The sequence below is a fragment of the Betta splendens genome, chromosome 17 (genome assembly GCF_900634795.4).
Source record: "Betta splendens chromosome 17, fBetSpl5.4, whole genome shotgun sequence".
NCBI lineage: Eukaryota > Metazoa > Chordata > Actinopteri > Anabantiformes > Osphronemidae > Betta > Betta splendens.
Genome location: NC_040897.2, coordinates 6,724,578 through 6,748,358, shown reverse-complemented (window position 1 = coordinate 6,748,358; position 23,781 = coordinate 6,724,578). Strand labels below are relative to the sequence as shown.

At 42.6% G+C, this 23,781-nt stretch overlaps 2 protein-coding genes across 3 annotated transcripts; both read right to left on the bottom strand.

Annotated features, from left to right (window-relative positions):
- Positions 1-5,392: 5,392 nt before the first annotated feature.
- On the bottom strand, positions 5,393-10,683 carry LOC114844596 (putative per-hexamer repeat protein 5). 2 transcript variants are annotated; one of them, XM_029132079.3, is made up of 6 exons: positions 10,009-10,675; positions 9,528-9,591; positions 8,606-9,318; positions 6,137-8,147; positions 5,918-5,975; positions 5,393-5,704 (listed from the first exon to the last, which is right to left on the bottom strand). In XM_029132079.3, exons 1-6 carry the CDS (start codon positions 10,402-10,404, stop codon positions 5,671-5,673), a joined length of 3,276 nt encoding a protein of 1,091 aa, XP_028987912.1. In that variant the 5' UTR covers positions 10,405-10,675; the 3' UTR covers positions 5,393-5,670. The 2 variants fall into 2 exon arrangements, with proteins under 2 accessions (XP_028987912.1, XP_055359548.1); XM_055503573.1 differs by lacking the exons at positions 5,393-5,704; positions 5,918-5,975; positions 6,137-8,147 and having other exon boundaries at positions 9,178-9,318; positions 10,005-10,683.
- Positions 10,684-12,612: 1,929 nt separating this feature from the next.
- On the bottom strand, positions 12,613-17,068 carry plvapa (plasmalemma vesicle associated protein a). The gene is made up of 6 exons (XM_029132081.3): positions 16,435-17,068; positions 16,027-16,090; positions 15,161-15,870; positions 14,669-14,816; positions 14,442-14,499; positions 12,613-14,165 (listed from the first exon to the last, which is right to left on the bottom strand). The coding sequence occupies exons 1-6, from the start codon at positions 16,828-16,830 to the stop codon at positions 14,132-14,134; spliced, it is 1,410 nt and encodes a 469-aa protein (XP_028987914.1). The 5' UTR covers positions 16,831-17,068; the 3' UTR covers positions 12,613-14,131.
- Positions 17,069-23,781: the final 6,713 nt, after the last annotated feature.

Sequence of the window (23,781 nt, the reverse complement as noted above, 5' to 3'; positions counted from 1 at the left end):
TCCAGTCGAGCCCAGTCCAGTCGAGCCCAGTACAGTCGAGCCCAGTACAGTCGAGCTCTGTCCCAGTTCAGTCCAGTCACGCGCAGGTCTTATCCCAGTCAGAGGACTCCACCTGTCGAACGGGTGCTGTGCACACCCGATCAGGCCCGACGTCTCCTCCGTCGAGCTCGGCAGCTGTAAGCAGTCAGGCCGGCTCCGGAGGGGACGCCGTCCCAGTTCCTGTCGGCCATGTTGCGGCCGTTCCTGTCGGCCACGTTGCGGCCGTTCCTGTCGGCCATGTTGCGGCCGTTCTAGTCCCTGTTCCTGTTCCTGTCGGCCATGTTGAGGCCGTTCCTGTCGGCCATGTTGCGGCCGTTCCAGTCCCCGTTCCTGTTCCTGTCGGTCATGTTGAGGCCGTTCCAGTTCCAGTTCCTGTCCCCGTCGGCCATGTCGAGGCCGTTCCAGTTCCTGTCCCTGTCGGCCATGTCGAGGCCGTTCCAGTTCCTGTCCCTGTCGGCCATGTCGAGGCCGTTCCAGTTCCTGTCCCGGTCGGCCAAGTAGATGCCGTTCCTGTCCCGGTCGGCCAAGTAGATGCCGTTCCTGTCCCGGTCGGCCAAGTAGATGCCGTTTCTGTCCCTGTCAGTCTCGGGGTGGCAGTCCCGGCGGACCTCCAGGAGGAGGTCGCGCCAGCTGCAGTCCCCGCGCACCTCCCGGAGGAGGTCGCGCCAGCTGCAGTCCCCGCGCACCTCCCGGAGGAGGTCGCGCCAGCTGCAGTCCCCGCGCACCTCCAGGAGGGGGTCGCGCCAGCTGCAGTCCCCGCGCACCTCCAGGAGGGGGTCGCGCCAGCTGCAGTCCCCGCGCACCTCCAGGAGGGGGTCGCGCCAGCTGCAGTCCCCGCGCTCCTCCAGGAGGGGGTCGCGCCCGCCGCAGTCCCGGCGGACCTCCAGGAGGGGGTCGCGCCCGTCGCAGTCCCGGCGGACCTCCAGGAGGGGGTCGCGCCCGTCGCAGTCCCGGCGGACCTCCAGGAGGGGGTCGCGCCCGTCGCAGTCCCGGCGGACCTCCAGGAGGGGGTCGCGCCCGTCGCAGTCCCGGCGGACCTCCAGGAGGGGGTCGCGCCAGCCGCAGTCCCGGCGGACCTCCAGGAGGGGGTCGCGCCCGCCGCAGTCCCGGCGGACCTCCAGGAGGGGGTCGCGCCAGCCGCAGTCCCGGCGGACCTCCAGGAGGGGGTCGCGCCCGCCGCAGTCCCGGCGGACCTCCAGGAGGGGGTCGCGCCCGCCGCGCCCTGGTTTGGAGGGGGGGGGGCTTCCGTGGGCGCCGTGGAAGACGCCCTAGAGGGAGGGGTACTGTCAGGTTCTGGCTCTGTTATCAGGTTTATTTTGAAGGCACCTTGTTTTTCGGTCATATCATCATGTTTTGGGTTCCAGTTTCCACTTCCTGTCTTTATTTTGGTAGTCTCCCGGTTTCTGTTTTCGGTTCCAGCTTTACTTCCGGTCCCCATTAGTCACACCTGCTCCGTATCAAGTAATCACTTCTTGTATTTAACCACCACCTGTTTCCTCAGTTCCCTGCCAGATCGTCGCACGTATGCCAGACATCCATTCCCAGCACTTAGTTATCCTGTTTGCGTGTTTTGATCCTGCTCTGTTTCTGACTCCTGATTCTCGCCTGCTCCTTGATCTGTACTGTCGCTTGGATAACTCTGGATTAACGAACCTGACCGCTCGACTACGAGACAGCCTACTCCCTTACGGTACTGTAAACTGTGATCTTCCGTTACCGAATCTCTGCCTGTCCCCGAATCTGAACCAGCCTGCTCCACCGGTACCGTGACCGCCTGTGATTCTGCAATAAACCGTTTAACCCTACGTTCTGCCTGTGGTCTCCGTGCTGTGCATGTGGGTCCTTTCATCTGCCGTTCCGTGACAATATATATATATATATATATATATATATATATATATATATATATATACACACACACACACACACTCTAGGCAACAAGGAATGCGGCAACAGCCAAATACCTCCAACGAGTAAGGCAAGTCCTAAGAAGCCAGCTCAATGGCAAGAACAAATCCCGGGCAATAAACAGCTACGCTCTGCCAGTGATCAGATACCCTGCGGGAATATTAAGGTGGCCAAAGGAAGAGATACAGACCACAGATGTTAAGACACGAAAGTTCCTCACCATGCATGGAGGGTTCCACCCCAAATCCAGCACCCTGAGACTGTACGCTAGCCGGAAGGAAGGAGCCCGAGGACTAGTGAGCGTGAGAGCCACTATCCGGGATGAAACATCCAAGATCCATAAGTACATCAAGGATAAGGCCCCGACAGATGACGTGCTGAGTGAATGTCTCAGGCAGTGGAGAACAGAGGATGAGATGCTGGAAGAGGGACCATCATGGGAGGACAAGCCCTTGCATGGGATGTACCACCGGAACATAACTGAAGTGGCTGATCTCAACAAATCCTATCAATGGCTTGAAAGGGCTGGGCTGAAGGACAGCACAGAGGCACTCATCCTGGCTGCACAGGAGCAGGCCCTGAGCACCAGAGCCATAGAGGCCCAGATCTACCACACCAGACAAGACCCAAGGTGTAGACTGTGCAAAGAGGCCCCAGAGACGGTCCAGCACATAACTGCAGGGTGTAAGATGCTGGCAGGCAAAGCATACATGGAACGCCATAACCAAGTGGCTGGCATAGTATACAGGAACATCTGCACGGAGTATGGACTGGAAACCCCAAGGTCAAAGTTGGAAACACCTCCCAAGGTGGTGGAGAACGAGCGAGCCAAGATCCTGTGGGACTTCCAGATCCAGACTGACAGAATGGTAATGGCAAACCAACCAGACATTGTGGTGGTGGATAAAGAGCAGAGGAAAGCCGTAGTGGTGGATGTGGCAATACCAAGCGATGGCAACATCAGGAAAAAGGAACATGAGAAACTAGAGAAATACCAAGGGCTCAGAGAAGAACTGGAGAAGGCTTGGAAGGTGAAGGCCACAGTGGTGCCTGTGGTGATCGGAGCACTAGGGGCTGTGACCCCCAAACTGGAGGAGTGGCTACGACAGATCCCTGGAAAAACATCCGAAATCTCAGTCCAGAAAAGTGCAGTCCTAGGAACAGCAAAGATACTGCGCAGAACCCTCAAGCTCCCTGGCCTCTGGTAGAGGACCCGAGCTTGGAAAGTGGATGAGACCACCCGCGGAGGGTGAGAATAGAGTGTGTGTGTGTGTGTGTATATATATATATATATATATATATATATATATATATGTATATATATATATATATATATATATATATATATATATATATATATACACACACACACACACACATATATATATATATACATATACATACATATACACATATACATATATAATATATATATACACACACACACACACACACACACACACACACACAACACACACACATATATATATATATATATATATATATATATATATATATATATATATATATATATATATATATATATATATATATATATATATATATATATACACACACACACACATATATATATGTATGGGGGGGGTCATATATATATATATATATATATATTTCAACATTTCAAAGAATATTTATGCCAGATGTGGCCAGAGGTGAACCATAACTAAACATACTATTTAACATGTTAAGTGTTTTAGAGTAACAGCTCAGTTGGGTCAACTTGGCTACATGCAAAAAAACTCCATAATGTCATGCTATCGGTGCTGGTAGCTAAGAAAAACTGCAGCTGAAGCGTTTCTACAGTGTTATATAACGAGTGGAATCTTTTAAGTAAAAAACCCCCAAAACAAGGCCAAGTCAGTTTCTTCTTCCCAAACACAGGTCGCTCTTCACACCATAAAATGACCAATGTTTTTCTTTCTATAACTCTTCAGTTGACAGAGGTCACGTTGAATGTCAAGGCTCAAGAAAACAAAAGGACTCTTGTGGTTTGGGGGGGGGTCATGTGTCATTTTACCTTCCCAGCTATTTCCAGCACTAACCCCCTCAACACTGTACTATTTGCACGGGAGGGGTTTTGCCTCCTGAAGTTTTTATCACCCTGGTCAAGGAAACGCAATTACAAGTCACGGTAAAAAGGGAACATTGCAAGCGAGAGACAAAGGAACTCATAGTTCTGGAGCCCGAGGTGAGGAAGGAGGTCTTAATTACAGGCACCCAATCCCTTTCCTGGAGACGCGTCTCTACGTCAGACACCGCAACACTTTCCATGATACTGAGGGTCAAGAACTAAAGACCAGACACGAGTAATGTTTTCACAGTAATTTAGCTCTTACTCTCATTTCATTTCAATGTTATCCTACTTTTGCTAGTCAAACACTACTGTTTATTCCCCACAATGTCTATAGAAACAGCAGTGTGTGTCATCTGTGTACAGGGAATACAAAAAGGTATGCGTCGACAGGAAAAGGTTTGGAGACGACAGGAACCACACATGTGGAATCGTCATAGTACTATTTCAAAGGAGTCTAAGTTTGAACATGTCCTGTGTCTTAGTAAGTCTAATAAAGGGACTCCCACAGGCATCCAAGCAGCTGACCTTTACTGTCCTCCAAGCTGCTGCTGCAGTAGGCTGCAGACCCCAGGCGGAGAAAACACTTGATGTTAAACAAAGGATATCCTTTGGACAGGAAGAACTCTCCCTTTGCTCAAGTCTGTAGTGCTGTATTTATTAATTGGCACAAACACAATACATTTTTGGATGTGAAATTAACAGAACGCTCCCATCCTTTTCACGAGGCAACTGACAGGATGTTTGTCTTTTCTCACGGTGGTTTTCTTTCCATGTTCCATTCCTGGCCAATAAAATGTTGTTCTTAATACATACAATTTGTATAAGATTAACTCTATGAGCTTATATATCAATAACATCAGTGTTATTGCAGGTATAGAGAGAACAACAATAAACACAAACAATATTGTGCTATATATTTTTTAATTAACAATAAGGAAATTAAATATGGCTGCTGCTGTTTTAAGTTTTCTTCTAGGTAAAGTCAGACCAACACACAGCAGATACCAAGACAAGCTCACCTCTTTCCTTCCCGAAGTCTTTGTTAGAGATGTGGATGTAATAAGATTTTATTTAAGTGATGAATATCACACAAGTGTTGTGCTTGTGATCCAACACAAGTGTTTTGAAAGGTTCTTCTGCCTCTGTCGGCCGCTGACAGGTTGACAAGTAAACACAAGGCTTAAATACCGCTGCCAGTAATTCCTGCTGGAAACGTCACGAGAGGGGTCGGAGATTCATTTGTGAACAATTAGCCACACAATAGGTGGCGCATACAGAGATAAACTGTTATTTCCCAGTGTGAACGGGGTGTTTTAAATAGTTTTGTTTATAAAAAAGGGACAGGCAAGGTTGAAGAACACATACTCAAACAAAGCTTTAATTTTTTACGTATTTACAGAGTAACAATAATACCATGCATGCATATTCATGCAATATATAATGTGACACATAAATTCACATTTTACATACTTGTATAAATGCAGACTCAGTATAAACTGTCTGTTATATGGTTGATGTATTGATTACACAATAGTGAATGCGAGAGAATCAATTCAGCAGCGTATAGTAATTAACGAATTAATGCAATGCAGCATAAACTTGTGTAGAACTAATTTGTCCTTTATGGATCAACCCAACATTCTGGAAAGGTCTTGTTTTTCTCTATAAGGAGAAAAGAGAGAAAGAAGGAGAAGAAATCTAGATGTTAATATGGATATGAAAACACTCATGACAGCACCTTAGGATGACAACCACCGATGGGTGGCCGAGGTCCTGAGATGTGGATACATTCAAATATTTAGTATTTGTTTGGCAAGGCTTTATTACCAAAAATAGGTACAAATGGACAGAAATGCTACAGAAAAGGATACGTACTCTGGTCCAGGGGGGTTGATGATGCGTTGCAGTTCTTGAAGATGCTGAGCGACGTTGACTGTTAAGCATAAGAAATGAATATTTGAATATTTTGACCTTTGATGTTTCTCTAAAGACCATCTACACCAAGATTATCCATTTATCTCGATAGCTTTGTTTAAATACTTCACAGACCTCTAAACCTTCCAGACATGACAAAAGGCAGCTTTTCATTCTTACTTGTGCCACCTGCCAGTCCATTCGTCCTTCCTGCACCAAACGATGACCCAGTTCCACTATGACTTGGATTTAGTCCAGCTGATCCGGTGGATAATCCAGAGGATGAACCAGAGGGTGATCTAAAGGACGATCCAGAGGATGAACCAGTGGATGATCTAGAGGGCGATCCAGAGGCCGATACAGGGGATGAGCTAGAGAATGAGGTTCCTGTTCCTCCTTCAGTCTTTGCTGGCTTGTTTAAGCCTGTCCCACTTAAACCAAGACCTGTAAAGCCAAAGCTTGAAAAAAGTTTATCCACTGAAATAAGGTCGGGTCTTGATCCAGGTGATGAGGAAGAGCTGGATGAGCCTGTCCCAGTAGATACTGGCTTATTAAACCCTGACCCACCGGAACTGAGGCCTGGATTTGTCCCAGTTGGCGAAAATGTGGAGCTTGATGAGCCTGTCCGGGTTGATATTGGCTTATTTAACCCTGATCCAGTGAAGCTAAGGCCTGTATTTGACCCGGGAGATGAGGAAGACGAGCTTGAGGAGCCCGCCCCAGTAGATACTGGTCTATTGAACCCTGATCCAGTGGAGCTAAGGCCTGTATTTGATCCTGATGACACAGAAGATGAGCTTGAAGAGCCTGTCCCAGTAGATACTGGTCTAGTGGAGCTAAGGCCTGTATTTGACCCTGACGACGAGGAAGACGAGCTTGAGTAGCCTGTCCCAGTAGATACTGGTCTAGTGGAGCTAAGGCCTGTATTTGACCCTAATGATGAAGAAGATGAGCTTGAAGAGCCTGTCCCAGTAGATACTGGTCTAGTGGAGCTAAGGCCTGTATTTGACCCTGACGACGAGGAAGACGAGCTTGAAGAGCCTGTCCCAGTAGATACTGGTCTCGTGGAGCTAAGGCCTGTATTTGACCCTAATGATGAAGAAGATGAGCTTGAAGAGCCTGTCCCAGTAGATACTGGTCTATTGAACCCTGATCCAGTGGAGCTAAGGCCTGTATTTGACCCTAATGATGAGGAAGATGAGCTTGAAGAGCCTGTCCCAGTAGATACTGGTCTAGTGGAGCTAAGGCCTGTATTTGACCCTAATGATGAAGAAGATGAGCTTGAAGAGCCTGTCCCAGTAGATACTGGTCTAGTGGAGCTAAGGCCTGTATTTGACCCTAATGATGAAGAAGATGAGCTTGAAGAGCCTGTCCCAGTAGATACTGGTCTCGTGGAGCTAAGGCCTGTATTTGACCCTAATGATGAAGAAGATGAGCTTGAAGAGCCTGTCCCAGTAGATACTGGTCTATTGAACCCTGATCCAGTGGAGCTAAGGCCTGTATTTGACCCTAATGATGAGGAAGATGAGCTTGAAGAGCCTGTCCCAGTAGATACTGGTCTAGTGGAGCTAAGGCCTGTATTTGACCCTAATGATGAAGAAGATGAGCTTGAAGAGCCTGTCCCAGTAGATACTGGTCTAGTGGAGCTAAGGCCTGTATTTGACCCTAATGATGAAGAAGATGAGCTTGAAGAGCCTGTCCCAGTAGATACTGGTCTCGTGGAGCTAAGGCCTGTATTTGACCCTAATGATGAAGAAGATGAGCTTGAAGAGCCTGTCCCAGTAGATACTGGTCTATTGAACCCTGATCCAGTGGAGCTAAGGCCTGTATTTGACCCTAATGACGAGGAAGATGAGCTTGAGGAGCCCGTCCCAGTTGATACTGGTCTATTGAACCCTGATCCAGTGGAACTAAGGCCTGTATTTGACCCTGATGACGAGGAAGATGAGCTTGAGGAGCCCGTCCCAGTTGATACTGGTCTATTGAACCCTGATCCAGTGAAGCTAGTGCTTGGATTTGAACCTGAAGACGAGCTTGTTCCAGTTGACAGTGGTTTGTTGAATGACCCAAATGAGCCTACACTTGAACCCGTCCTACTCGCACCACTAGCAGAGCTGGACGAGCCAAATCCAGGAGAGTTCCATCCATTAGATAATGTGCTTCCCCGTGAAGTGGACACACCAAACCCCACCTGATAAAAAACAGAAAATACTTTTATTATAGTCTTAATGCAAAAACTGATCTACACATAGGAAAGATAATACAGTATATATATAATGTATATACATTTACAGACTTCTCACCATTCTACCATTGCCTTAACCGACATTCTTTCCCTTATTGCACTGAGCTACACATTTATATATGGTTGCTTTGATTTTAAAAGTTTGACGTGAGCTTATATTTTAATATGTCGACATCTGTTACATAAGCAAAAAAGACAACATAGGTTGAATCTGTATGCAGCATTAAATGATTCCTCTACAAATGCAAGGCAGACCATCACACAGTAACCCAGTTATGCATTTAAAACCAACAGTAATGTGAAATCTATATAAATGAAACCACACAAGTAAAATCGCACAAAACCCAACAGAACAGGGGATTTTTGATTTTTATTTCAATTAACCCCACTGCTCTTTCACTTACCTTAGACGTGCATGACATGTTGAGGCTCTTGACTTGCTCCATGAGGTGATCAACCTCTCTACTTTTAAATTTCACATTATTTGTCAGGACGTCAATCTCTCCATTTAGCTTCAACTTGTCTATCAGGAGTCTTTCCTTGTCTTCATCGTGTTTTGCCTGAAGCTGTTGCATCTTCACTTTGTGCTGCTGGATCAAGCCTGAGCGGTTGTGGCTGCACCAGCGGTAGTCCTCGTACAGCCGCCAGTTTTCCGCCTTTAAGCGTCTGTTCTCTCCCTGGATGTCTGTCACCTTGTTTCCCACAATGTTGAGGTAATTCTGGAGCTTGTCTTCCACTTCTCTAGACAGGCTGGTACAGTTGGTGCGGATCTGCTCCAGGTGTTCCCTTTGCTTAGAACAGGTAAGTTGGAAGGCAATGTGCGTGGGAAAAAGGGAGTCGATCTTCTGCAGGAAAGCCTTGGAAACATTGGAGACGCCACTCAAGTGGTAAGAAAATTCATCCTTGGCCTTTTGCTGATAGCTCTGCACCTCATTTTCCAGTATGGATTTGTCTCTCCTCAGCTGGATGGTCTCCAGTGTTACGTCGTCCCTCTGCTTCACAATCTGATCCATCTCTATCCTCATCCTCTGTACGGTATGAGTAAAGTTGGATTCCACAAGCTGGAGCTTGGCATTCAGCTGCTCAAGCATCGCACCACAGTTACAGCCAGTTCTTACTAGAAGAAATTCAATTATAAACAATTAATGATAGAACAAAAAGACAAGATGTAGATATTTGTGTTGTGTTGTGTTAGAGACTGCTCAAATTACAGTATAAATATGAAAACAACAGTATAAGTCATATTTTCTTTAGCTGTATGTTTGCAGTTAGGTGCTATATACCTAACTGCATATATAGGTTCTATAGTATTAATGCTATACTTACATGTTGGTTGGCAGGCGACAGATGGAGTAAACTTGCAGAGCGTTAACTCACTATTGCAGTGTTGCTGTTTATAATATAATAAAAAAAAGTAAACAATGTAGACACTTAAAATGAAAACAAAACATAATTTGTCAAGGTTGTTTCATTACATTAACACTACAAATATTGTAAACTTTCATAATATCTTATATTTAGACAACATAGTTTGATGTAATACTTATACTTACTTATACTTATGTATATTTTGGTTTTAGTAAACATATGTATATGTAACATTTATAGCAATTGTCCATTATAATGGTATAAATATCCTTTACATTTGCAGAATATGAGCTGGAAGTTATACATACAGTAAACATACACTTTCACTCTGAACCTTAGTGTACTACACTAGTAAAAGTACTTCCTCACCATATTGCTCTTAGAAACAAATTGTATTTGCATGTCAGATATACTCACAAGCTGTGTCTTACTTACTCACATTCTTTTTTTGAAAGTCTTGGATAACAAGTGCTGAGACGTTGAGGAGGTTGTGGAACCTTTTCAGGTCCCAGTCACTAATAGCCTTGCTGGTCAGGGTGATATTCAGCAAGTTTGTCAGGTTCTTCCTCTGCTGCCGCAGGGCAACATTTTCAATGGAGAGTTGGTTGAAGGTTTTTTCCAGGTCCTGGATGCGCGATGTGGAGGTTGAGTCCTCTTTCTTGCCGTAGATGAGAAAGAGCACGAGGCTGACTATGATGAGAGTCTGAATGAGCGAAGAGAAGAAGAAGACGATGCGCATGTAGTAGCCGCAGCTCTTGCCCTTTGAGCGGTACTGCATCGTCTTCTGGGGCCCTGGACTGTACTTGTTGACCTGAGAATAGCCGCTGCTGTACATGAGTGCTGATGGTCAGAGCACGATAACTGAGAAGAACTGCAATCCAATAGTCCAGAATAAGTTTGAAAAGGTAGCAAAGTTGAAACGATTAACAAGTTTGACAAGGAAGACACATTCTTCTTCAGCTGTTTACAAACCACTAAGCTTATGATGAATTACTGCAGACCAGCCTGAGGATGCCACTGCCCATGTCATTAGCTTGTGCCCCTTCCTCCAGATGTTGTCTATCTGCTGCCTTGACAACATGAGAAATGATTCAATTGTGGACAAGCAGTAAACATAGGGATTTATGAAACCCTTTGACCACACACCGAGCTTCATGATTGGAAGTCGTCCCAGCCTCTGTCCCCACCCCCACTGGTTGCACCTCCCTATGCAGATGTAAAACTCCACATATGTACTGTACAGTGTGAGCAGACAGACACACACAAACTTGTCTTTCGTTTCTTGTGGAGGACTCATTGAGATAATGCTTTTCAAAATGTATTAACCCTCAAAACCAAATGTCTAATCATTAAACCAAATCTAAATAAACTCCTATCTATGCAGCTGAATCGGGGCCATAAGTTTTAAAACTGCGAGCTGAAATACTTGTTGAAAGTTGAAAAACATAAAGTGTGTCCAAGTTTCTTAATTCAAATACAATGTTGATTGTTTTTAGTATCAGTTTTAATGGTTTCAAGTTTCAAGCCTTACTTTATCATTTTCAGATCTTCTTTTCAGTTTCAGATCCTTTTCTTCAGGCTTTGGCACCTTTGGCACCTGCTATGCCCATTTTGTTCAATGCAAACACGTAGGTAGGTGGTTTAAAACATGCAATAATAATTCTCCCAGTTCATACAGCTCTGTGCTAGTTGTCCACCCCACTCCAAGCAGGTCTGAACCTTAAAAAAAGGATCGGAACCTGAAATAAAGATCGGAACCTGAAATAAAGATCTGAACCAAAAACAAGATGTGAAAGTTTAAAATTAAGGACTGAAGCTTAAAAACAGAAAAAATGTTATAAGCAAAAATATGATTTTTAATTAATGCAAAGTAAAAATGTCTCAATTAAAAAAAAAACGCTGTTTGATGTTACTATTAATGTTATGTTAACCTACAGACCCACAGAAACCTCGAGGACTTAACCTGTGCAGCTACTCCTCAAGTGAACTTGCCAAAATATTTTTATGGGATCATGAACATTGTTTTATGGTGCAACATTAGCCAGGATGACAAAGACGCGTGTTGTTCTTCTGACATTATGATTCAGTGACTCTTCGATGCGTCAAATCTCTGGCCAACACAATGACGTGGGTACGCTGCCCTCTGTCCCACAGGACACACCCCCACGGACACACTTCCCTCACACACACACACACACACACACACACACACACACAGACACACACACACACACACACACACACACACACACACACACACACACACACACACACACACACACACACACACACACACACACACACACACACACACACACACGCGCTTCATTTATAACTTCTGACTGTTATAGTTACAACTATTTCCTGCCAGGCACTGTTGACATGCCAGGCATCATCTTGACAGGAAACAGTAATTCATACAGGAGCTGTTGATAACCAGACGCGGCAACTTTAAAGATAAGGTTCCAGGTACAAAGTGCAAACAGATGCCAGATAACAGACACAAATAAAAGACATAAATAATAACAATGTATAGGATTGCTGTTATCAACTGGAATGGGGTGTTTTTTCCATTTACATTATGGTTTGACTCTCAAATCAGCATTAGTTACAGAATAAATACAGGTACGCCTGGCAAAAATATGCTAATACAAATAGGGTGAGTTACTCATCTTAAGCAGTAAAGGTTAGTCAAAGATTTAGACCACAGGTTTGATAAGTGGGAAAAGCTCAGTTATCCAAGTGGTCATAGATTCAGCTCAAAGAAGGGACGAAAATTTGTCTTTTTGTGTCCGTAGTCATTCAGCCTTACAGTATTTTCTTTAAAGGTCTACAGGTCTAAAAGTCTGAATTAAAAAAATGCATCCCAGCTAAACAGTCCATCTCAGCTCAAAGACACTTTCTCATCATCAACATGTCTCAGAATGAACTCATTCATCCCATTCTAAGCCACTGGTAACAAGTCTCACTCAAAAAACAAACGGTGTCAATCTTAACATTGAATTACCCCACAGCAACATAGAGCATCAAATAAAAAATTGGCCATCTTTAAAATTTTATTTATTGTTGCAAGCTATAACAATCATTTATGATAGAATGGAAACTTGACACTTATGTAGTAAATTACTGCATACCGCACCATCAATTTTAACATGAACGAATCGTAAGTGCAGGAATTTGTTTCACACTATTTGCATGGGTGTCCAAGTACACAGATCGTAAGTGATGGGTAGGTTTAGCTCAGTTCAAAGAAATCTTTCAGATATTAGTCAATCTTCCATCCTCTCTACAGCATTTGCTGTGTGTAAATATTTCCCCTGTGGATGTGTGATAAGTTAATGCTACGTATCATTTAAAGAGGGAAAATTTAAACAAAGTATATTGTGACTGAAAAAAGGATGTGTATATGAAACCAATAAGGCAGAAGGTGTTCAAAGCAACGGCATTAGGTATTTTCTATAGTCATTCAACATTTTTTTCTTTTGAGCATCATAATAGTACATTTCATTTTCATTTTACAAAATAATTCAGTGCACATTAAATCAGTTCTACTGTAAAGTAGATCACCTTCAGGGCTCTACTGCAGACTGAACTTGTGAACCATTTACTAAATATCTGCATTGCATGAAAGTCAAATGCTAAGTGTTAATTGAAAATAAAAAGTTTATTCTACAGAAAACGTTATATATTGTTAGTGTAGTATGTAATTGTATTTACACATTAAATTACTGACTTTTGTGCATCTTTTTTTAACAGCAGCTGTTTTATACAGTAAAGCTCATCATGCATAAAATCTGTTATAATATCTACTTTTTGACATTAAATGAATATCTTTAATTTAATGACATTCATTTGGAGGATTCTGACACTACTTTGCCCACTGGCTTTACAGTGCACTAGAGGTTTTATGAACAGAGATTACACAGACACCCATTTGTCTGTCTGATCAGAGGTGCTGCAGAGGGACACCATTTGAGCCCCAAACACCTAAAATAACACACTCCAGTCATTATGTGTCCTGAAGTGACTTTGTACTCTCTTATTTTAACTCAATACAGTGTTTTCAAACATTCTTTAACCTCTGGCAGCAGGGCAGCTATGAGGGCAGATTAAAAGCTGTTGCCAGTAATTCTTGCAACAAACACCACCAGAGGGGTCGGACAGAGATTTGCGAACAATTTGCCACACAATAGGTGACGCATGCAGAGATAAACTGTTATTTCCGGGTGTGAACAGTGTAATATCTTAAATAGCTTTGTTTATAAAAAGGGACAGGCGAGGTTAAAGTACTTAGGTTTAAACAGAATAACAATGACAACAGATATACATGGTTTTTCATGCAATGCATACTGTGCAGATGTACATCGTTAACATATAAACTGACAATAACTCTCTAACAATATTCAGGGTATTCCTTTTATAAATGCAAATGCAATGTAAATGCAAATGTAAATACCAAGTATAAACTGTCCATTCTATGGTTGATTTATTAATCATGCGATACTTGGACTGAATGTGAGAAGAATGGATTCAGTTGTGATAATGAATGCAGTGCATATGACTTAACCCAACATTGTGGAGAGATCTTGTTTCTTCCTGTAGAAGAATAAGAATAAGAGAAAGTTAAAAAAAAGGATCAACATGACAACTCCTAAACAATACATGTAGAGTTATCAATTATTTGTCTAGACAAAAACGAATGAAAACAAGGAAAACCAGGCGAACGATTTTGTAAAAATATTGAGTTTCAACTATTCAACTAGACCTAACCTACTAGACACTGTACATATACCTTCATTATTTATATTTTTCATGGGATTGGTACATTACGAAAGTAAGTCTTAATTTGTCATATCAGAAAATTGCACCTACTGTGGTCCCGGGGGGTTGATGATGCGCTGCAGTTCTTGAAGATGCTGAGTTAGGTTGACTGTTGGTTAAACATAACAAACCATGAGTAAAAGTCAACTAAAGCGCTTGGTCATAAAAATTGGAAACAGCAGCTGGAAATTGCTACAAACGTCAGCTCAACTATAAATATAGTTACTTTTCATCAACAAACTGCTTGGAGTCTGCTTGCACCTTTTTTCCAACCTTACCTGCGCCACCCACCACGCCGCTCATCCTTGATGTGTCAAATGGCGATGTATTAACACCCTGACTAGTCCCAGATCCCAAACTGGGTTTGGGATTGATCGCTACTTGTGGTGGTGGGTTCCCACGAACAGTTGACCCAAAAATCCCAGTCTGAAGAAATAAAATCAGTGTAATTATGCACACATTATGTTTCAATTGCCTGAGATAGTGTTAAATTATTTTTTCTGGTTTGAAATGCAAACCTATTATGCCTTGATCTGAACCCAATGTCTTGATAACAAGTCTGATCTAACCTCAGAGAAAATAATAAATGGCTAACAAAAAAATTCTCACACTTTTTACCATTGTACTGTTTTTTTGTGTGGCTAAAAACATAATCATTACAACAATTATTTATTCAGTTTCTTTGATTTCACATAAATTGTTGAAAAGCTTTAAAGGAGCATAAGTGTTTGTAAGTGTACATTTCCTTGATACCCACTGCTTTCACTTACCTTAGACATGCAGGACAGGTTGAGGGTCTTGACTTGCTCTTTAAGGTGATCAACCTCTTTACATTTAAATGTAATATTGTTTTCCAGGACCTTTATCTCTCCACTTAGCCTCCTCTTGTCTATCAGGAGTCTTTCCTTGTCTTCATCATGTTTTGCCTGAAGCTGTTGTAGGTTCACTTTGTGCTGCTGGATCAAGCCTGAGCGGTTGTTGCTGCACCAGCGGTAGTCCTCGTACAGCCGCCAGTTTTCCGCCTTTAAGTGTCTGTTCTCTCCCTGGATGTCTGTCACCTTGTTTCCCACAATGTTGAGGTAATTCTGGAGCTTGTCTTCCACTTCTCTAGACAGGCTGGTACAGTTGGTGCGGATCTGCTCCAGGTGTTCTCTTTGCTTAGAACAGGTAAGTTGGAAGGCAATGTGCGTGGGAAAAAGGGAGTCGATCTTCTGCAGGAAAGCTTTGGAGACATTGGAGACGCCACTCAAGTGGTAAGAAAATTCATCCTTGGCCTTTTGCTGATAGCTGTGCACCTCATTTTCCAGTATGGATTTGTCTCTCCTCAGCTGGATGGTCTCCAGTGTTACGTCGTCCCTCTGCTTCACAATCTGATCCATCTCTATCCTCATCCTCTGTACGGTATGAGTAAAGTTGGATTCCACAAGCTGGAGCTTGGCATTCAGCTGCTCAATGAACACACGGTTACAGCCAATTGGTACTAAAAAAAAGTTGAGTTTATACAATTAATTAAAAAAAGGAATATGAAATAGATAAAAATATACTGTTCAAATAACCATGTAAAGAATAATTACAAAATACAATAACTAACATGATTAGCCGAAGGTTTGCAGCCATGTCATACTGTCATACTTACATGTTGGTAGGATCCCACCAGGCTTTTGGAACTTGCAATGGAACAATTCGGTATTACACTGTTGCTGTTTGTAGTATAGAAAAAAATCAACATATGATGTCACTAAAACATTAGGCTATTAATAAAATATAAACGTATCACAATTGTTGCACTGTACTACAAATATTTGAAACCTCGTGACCTCAATTGATGTTATAAATATATATTGTAACTGGTCCTTTGGGTTACAGTATTAATACATACATCGCTGCACTAAATGTTTTAGTTGAGTTTATTACAGTAAACTTGTAGAAGATGTACTTGTATATATGTCTACATATATAGTTTACCAACCACCAAGTCTAATAAAATAGACAAACTACACAAAACTACACAAATACGATTTCACAACCAAAATCACATACTCACATTCTTTCTTTGCAAGTCTTGGATAACAAGTATTGAGGTTTTCATGATTTCCTGGAACTTCTTCAGTTGCAGGTCCACTTGAGCCTTGCTGGTCAGAGTGACATTCAGCACGTTTGTCAGGTTCTTCCTCTGCTGCCGCAGGGCAACATTTTCAATGGAGAGTTGGCTGAAGCTTTTCTCCAGGTCCTGGACGTGCGATGCAGAGGCCGTGTCGTCTTTCTTGCCGTAGATGAGAAAGAGCACAAGGCTGACTATGATGAGAGTCTGAATGAGCGAAGAGAAGAAGAAGACGATGCGCATGTAGTAGCCGCAGCTCTTGCCCTTTGAGCGGTACTGCATCTTCTTCTGGGGCCCTGGACTGTACTTGTTCACCTGAGAATAGCCGCTGTTGTACATGAGTGCTGATGGTCAAGGGCCGATCGTCGAGAAATGACAGATTCCTCCTCACTATTTAAACAGATTTGACGAATCTTAAAAGTAAAAGAAAAAATAAAACGTCACTCTCAATGTCGTTAGGTCGTCCTTTAACAAAGCCCCGCACAGGATAGTTGACCAGACTCTTTCTCTCAGCTCCCTTGATATTATAAAAATTAATTGTGGACAAACAGTAAACATGTGCGGGACTTTATATTCCCCCGTGGCCACTCACACCACATGATTGGGAATGGTTCCAGCCTCAGTCCCCACCCTCCCTTGGCCACACATCTCTATGTAGAGGTAACGATGCACACATGCACGCGCCCACTACACTAAATTACATTGTCTGTTTGTCTTCTATTGTGTCAGCCTACAGCCCAGGCAAAAATGAGATATAAATATCACAGTGTTTATTTAACCAATGATGAAGTGGATTGTTTTTATCTTTATATAAACAACTGGTATGAGAAGCTTTTTTTTTTTAAAGCATTTTGGAAGAAATTCAATTTTGACAACCTGGTTTTCAAATCAGTATATGATACAAAACATACACTTAACTAATTATCAGAAAGCTTTCAAATATTAAAAGTGTCTTAATAAAAAGAGAGGACATACTACTCAGGTTACGAAGCCTGAAACAATATGAACTTCATTATTTTTGTATGGTTTTGTAAATAAACTGTTTATTTCTGCTGTTATACAGAAAACAGCTATGTGTATTATCCTAACTAAAGTATTAGCTGGTAACTACCTACAGACTACTTTTTAATCAACATAATTACCCCCAAATGTTACTACATTATAGGTAAAAAATGAACACATTTTCCATTATATTTTTACTGAAACATGATGATTTGTTAAATATTAATACTAAGCTGTAAACTGCCATAGGAAATGTACGTTAAACTGAAAACTAAGAAAAGCCTAGCATTATAGACAACCATTTAGCGCATCTACTCGACTGAACAAGGCAAAGCTGTAACCCTCCTACACTCCTCCAGCATCTGTAGGTGTGCAACATCTGCTGCCAAAGCTGGTTTACAGTAAGGGATCATTTCTGGGTTTGACTGGGTCAGGGGAGTGAGGGAACAATGCTCTATTGTCCTGCCGGTGTTCAGGATACAAAATGTTCTGTTACATGTAACAAACTGCAGCATGTTCACGTGGTGGATTTCCTTCTTTTCAGCTGTCTTAGTTGAGTGGTAACAAATCCAGTATTCCTACTTTGATGACGTGTGTCATCAAACAGCAACAAAAAGATTGCGATGATTAACAAGATTACGAAAAGAACGTCTTTAACAAAGCTTGAAAATGTCACCGAGCTGTCCATCATCTGTAAAGTGCTTGAGCTGGGAGTCTTCAAAATGAAGACACTGCATGTGTTTATTATTTGAAACTTGAAGCCCTGACTCCCACTCTACTCCATTATTTTCGAGCTTCTTGAATTTCAAAACAACAAACACCCACACAGCCTCCACTAAGATCAGCTTCTGTTGGCTTGAAAGGCAGAATTACTATGGTGTTGAATGAGCAGCATATGATGTGACCTGTTAATTTAAAAACAACTTGAAGCATCACTGTAAACATTTAATTTATTGTTTTATGTATGTATTTTTTGGCATTATCTTATTTTTGTGTTAAAGCAAATTTGATATTTTTGTTATCAGTAAACTGCAAACTAATTAAACTAGAAACTTTGTTGAAATTTGAACTTTCTGGCTCATTCAGAGGGAGCATTTCAGTAAATGGCATAGTAAGATAGAATAAAGGTGCAATGCACTATTCAAGACACAGCTATCATGGAACACACTGCCACTTAGTGGGCATATTACACAACTCCAACTCCAAACAGTCAATTCACTGCCTACTCAAAGAATTTGTATTAAAAAATATCCTAAATAGCTTTAAAATATCCACAACATTGGCTTTCATGTATTTATAGCTTTTAAATAAATTAGAAGAGACTCTGTTAAGTATTATAATATATAAACTAACCAGCATCATGGTGTATTATTATTTTATTTTTTTTCTTTTGCACACACACACACACACACACACACACACACACACACACACACACACACACACACACACACACACACACACACACACACACATATACATATATTTCAACACTTCAAAGAACATTTCAGCCAGATGTGGCCAGAAGTGAACCATAAATGCTCCAGTTGAGACCCAATAGTTCTTGGGTATCTGCGGTTATGGTTATATGCGTGTGTTTGTTTCTCTGCTGGGAGCACTAACCTCCTGGAGTCTCTACTGGTTGCTAGGCAATACCTCAATAGGCATATTTTCTAAACTGTTGCTTTAATGAAAACACATAAATAATACAATCTTCATTTTCCCTGTTCACTAGGGTCCTTCTCACTACACCCACCTACTACACATTTTTTACCTGGCTTTACAAAACAACTCCAGTAGTCATGATGTTAATGATAATGCATAAATAACACAATAGCACATCTCACCATGAGGTACTCCACCCAGAGACAATTTGCTAATTGGTAATTTTCTTCCCAAGAATCTGGTTATCTTTATCCATGCAATCAGGTGTCTGGCCTGAGACTGAGCCTAGCTATTACTAAAACAAAGGGGAAATGGTAAATGCATGGTTGACCCCCACCCCCCAGCTCGGATAGAAGACAGACAAATAAACAACATGGTGCCATGTAATTGCACGTGTTCAGTTTGAGTTAAGCAGCGAAAAGACAGACGGATGGACTTACTTTGTTGTCTATCCTCCCACCACAGAGACAGCACCAATTCAAATAACACGGTATCGTTTCAGTTTAGCAAAAAGAGACTAATTTATCCTGACAATGCATGATGACATCAAAGTCTGAATTGCTCAAATGCATTTTCAACAGATGCTGTGATGTGCGATCCCCTCAGATCATTTATTCAACCGCATATTGAATTTTAAAATATAGGACTATGTGACCAGTGGCTCCTGTGGGGATCTGATAAAAAGACTAAAGCAGCATTTGTGTCAAAGCTACTGAGAATTATATTGTATTTATCTGCATTTTTAAAAATTTCTTTGCAGCTGGTGCGTTTATGGGGAAAATAAGAAAGATGCAGGTCACAATGTGATGTACAGTGTCTTTCAGCGTGTACCATCAGGCAGCTCTTCTCAGATGTGACTGAAAAGACCAAATGATAAATGCCCAGGAGTTAATCCCCCACTCCGCTCTGTTTTCAACGCAGCAGATGTTTTTCCTTTGACCCATACAAAAGGCCTCTGTTTTTGTTTCCAGGCTTGTCCATTCCTCAAAGGTCACAGGTCACTCTGGTCTCAGGGTAAAGCTGTCACTGCAAGTCTAAACATTTGACACCCGTCAGAGCGTGATGAAAACGCCGTCCCCACAAGGAGGCTGCACTGGCGCCTCACCATCACTTAAGTAAAAACCTACTTTCCATATGCTGATGCGGTTGAGAGCACACTGCTAACACCCTGAGATTGAATTACAGAATTACAGTGGTTGCTGGGGATGCCTCGGGGAGAGAGCTGGCTTTACATTAGACATGAGGACAGGAGGGTGGGGAGGATGTGTTGGTTGGTACAGACCTTAAAAATTCAAGATTTAAAAAAAAGAAGTTATTTTTAACCACCCATTACCAAACCTGGTGCTCACGGACCACTGCCCTGCTTGTTCTACACCTATCCCTGCACTCAGGAAGCCTGGACTTTAAACGGTGTAATCTTAATAGCGGAGTGAGTCAAGCCTGGGCCTGCCTACAAATGCCAAAATGTGGGGTCTAATGACCCACCCTTTAGTCTTTACTATGAGAGAAATTTGACTATTTCAGGAAAGGAGCCTTTGACTTTGACTCACAGGGCGACTGAAAGTATTTCTAAACAGAACAAAAGATAACTGTCATTTTAAGATATTTGGGTATTATAGTAAAACTTGTCTCCACTTAAAATACCATAGTATTTACATATATAGAATGAGTTTTGGTTAAAATGGAATAATTATAAATATTTAATCACACTAAGAATTGATTATATATATTTCTCATTGTTTTGCATATTTTACTGTTTTGGTTCTGTTAAACCTAAAGTTTCCCACAAACCCCAGATTATAAAAAAAAAAGGAAATAGATTCGGCAACTATGAAAAGTAGAACAAGAACATTAACAGTGCCATCTACAAAGTCAAACCTGACGGCCCAGACATGGACAAACGCTGTGGCGCATACAAATGCGTGTTTACCCTCTGTGGTGTAGAATTATTTACCCTCGCTGCTGATGGTGCATGAAGACTCAGCAGGTGTTTATCGCTGAGGGAAAACAAAAGAAGAGGCGACTTATCATGAGCCAGACGAACGACTATGATGGATCATTAAAACAAACCCGAGCTATCTTGGGTTAATCATAGTAAATGACAAGCGACCTTCATTACATTTATAATAATAGTCTATTCTAATCTATCTAGACTAATCTAAAAAAACTAAGGTTTTCTACAACTGTCAAATTACAAAGCTCAATGAAGCGTCAAGAACGGCATCTCACATCAAACCTGGTTATAAGAATAACAGCATCACTGAATGAAATGTAGAAATGAAAGTCCAGACCTTCTCTCTTTCAAACATTTAGTAGCACTGATGCCAGATTGTTGAAGGTCAGAGAAGCCTTTGACAGCCTCTCACACACCAAGATGAGATTGCTGTTGATAAGGCATTTGAAAGAAGCTTCATGCTTCGCATAAGTAATACGAACAGTAATTTCAGCCTTGGGTTTCAGGTAACCCGACTCTTTGGTGTAAAGACGGTCTTTGACCTGTAAATTGCTATCACACCCTGGTGCCGCCGTGTTTGCCGTCTCTGTGTACACAACACGCTGTGTATTTGTCATGCTGGCAGCTCGGCAGACATCTTTTGCAGTCTTGCATTTCTGGATCTTTCGACCACATTCCTGACCACTGATTCAAAAGGTCACGTCACTCCTGCCCCCAGTGGTGTCCCTCCGGCAGATGCACACACTGAAGTGGAAGTGACGGGAATGTCCAGCATTCTTCGGGGTTTTCCATGCGTTTCTTCTCTTTGCATGCGACATTTGCATCTGTAACAGCTATTATGTTATAGGAATCTAAATTACTGAGCGTGAAATCACTCATTGAATTCTTGTATCTTGGTTTGCAAAAGCAGGTGTAATTTTTTGGCTCACATAAGGACAATCCTATAAATGTGTTGCAACTAACACTGCTTCAAAAACCCAGAAAAATAGGGCAATGTTAAGAAAGCCTAGATGAGAATGTAATCTATTCTCTGACAGTGTGATTATACTGTATGTTACACAAAACTATCTCTAAACCTCCAAATTAAACGTGGATTTTAATATATTCTAGAATAAATACATAGCATTTGCTCATCATGTAGTTTTCCCAGGTACACGATCAATGATTATTGGCTCTGTTGGAAATCTCATCACTCTCACACACACACACACAGTCCTTTACAAGTCCCCATTATTTGACAAGCTTAATCTTTACAGACACACGAAGTGACAATAAGCAGGCACAGTGCCCTAATTAAAGGGACTTTCATTCAAATTAACACACACTCACTCAACGCACACACACACAACCCTCTGATGACCTATTAGCTGTACAATGGCTGGGACAATGCTTCTCTGTCGCACACGTTTAGTCCTCCAGGGGGTAAAGCTGGCTTTAAAATTTAGGGATGCCATAAAAGCGTCCACGGGGAGAGAAATACCTTTAAAATCTATGTAAACGCTCAGCAGATAAGACAACAAGTTGCATAGTCCCTGTGAGCGCGCTGACACTTTCATCTCTTCATACCCGCGCCTGCCGCCCCCAACCCACAAAGAGCTGCACATTTACAAGCAGATTCATCACTTATCTCTTAAAACTCTTATCCAGGGTTATTGTGGTTCCCCTCCTCCCCTTTATCTGCATTTGACCCTGGGCTTTTTAGAGAAGCAGGGGTGTCAGAGTCTGTTTGACCTCTTGGGGGGGGGGGGGGGGGGGGGGGGGGTTAACCTCCAATGCAAATCACCCTGCGCGCTGCATGATGCTGAGACCGGGCGCTTTTGAGAAACCAGCGGTGGCCGAGCACAAGGAGCCCCACGTATGCAGAGTTCATCTGTACAGAGCATCTTAGTGATGAAGTCAACGTCACTACTGCCCTGCTTAGCTGCTGATATTGTGTGTTGTGGTCCTGCAGCAGATTTCAGATGCTCGCTCCGATTGCTTTTCTGGAAGACAAAGGGTGGGCAGGAGGCTGGCTTGCTTGTATTCGTTGCAGGGCTTTAGGGTAATCTGGTATTGTTGGGGTGGTGTTTGAGGCCTTGGGGTCATGCTCTCTGCATCTCTGAGGAGAGAGACCCTCCACATTCTTCTGTGTGTATGTGTGTGTGTGCACTGCCCCACACAGCCCACTCTCTTTGCTCTTTGACTTCAATGACCATATAAGGCAGCTGGCTCCATGGTAACCGCAGGGCTTGAATAGCAGTGTCAAATCCCTGGGAGTGCACGCACACACTGCCCCCTCCCCCTCAGCACACACACACACACACACTCTCTCTCTCTCACTCACTCTACTTGATCTCTCTCTCTCTCTCAAACACACGCAAATAGGTTGGAGGAAAACAGGAAAGAGGGACAAGAAGGGGGGAAAAGCAAACAGAGAAATCCAGCTTTTCTCAGGCCGTGGCCATTTTCTTGACTCAAAATTTCAACTGACTCTGAAGCTGAAGGACAGAGAGAGGGGGAGAAGAAGCCCTCGTCCCTTCCACCCCCACCTCCTGCTCGCCTGAGCCGCAGGGAAAGGCTTCACACACCCACACACACGCACACACACACACACAAACACGGATGAAAAGCAGCTCACAGGGCTAGGCCGCAAGTCATTAGTTCTTGGTGGGCAATCACTGACAAAAGGC

Bases quoted from the DNA above. Each gene is read 5' to 3' on its own strand.
- plvapa (XM_029132081.3), bottom strand. From the start codon at position 16,830: ATGTACAACAGCGGCTATTCTCAGGTGAACAAGTACAGTCCAGGGCCC. The intron at 14,817-15,160 runs GTAAGTGAAAGC...TTATTTCTTCAG, and splicing joins ACCTGTCCTGCATGTCTAAG to ACTGGGATTTTTGGGTCAAC. The intron at 14,166-14,441 runs GTAGGTGCAATT...ATTCTTCTACAG, and splicing joins ATCAACCCCCCGGGACCACA to GAAGAAACAAGATCTCTCCA.
- LOC114844596 (XM_029132079.3), bottom strand. From the start codon at position 10,404: ATGTACAGCAGCGGCTATTCTCAGGTCAACAAGTACAGTCCAGGGCCC. The intron at 9,319-9,527 runs GTAAGTATAGCA...AATTTCTTCTAG, and splicing joins TGTCGCCTGCCAACCAACAT to TAAGAACTGGCTGTAACTGT. The intron at 8,148-8,605 runs GTAAGTGAAAGA...GTTTTTTATCAG, and splicing joins ACATGTCATGCACGTCTAAG to GTGGGGTTTGGTGTGTCCAC.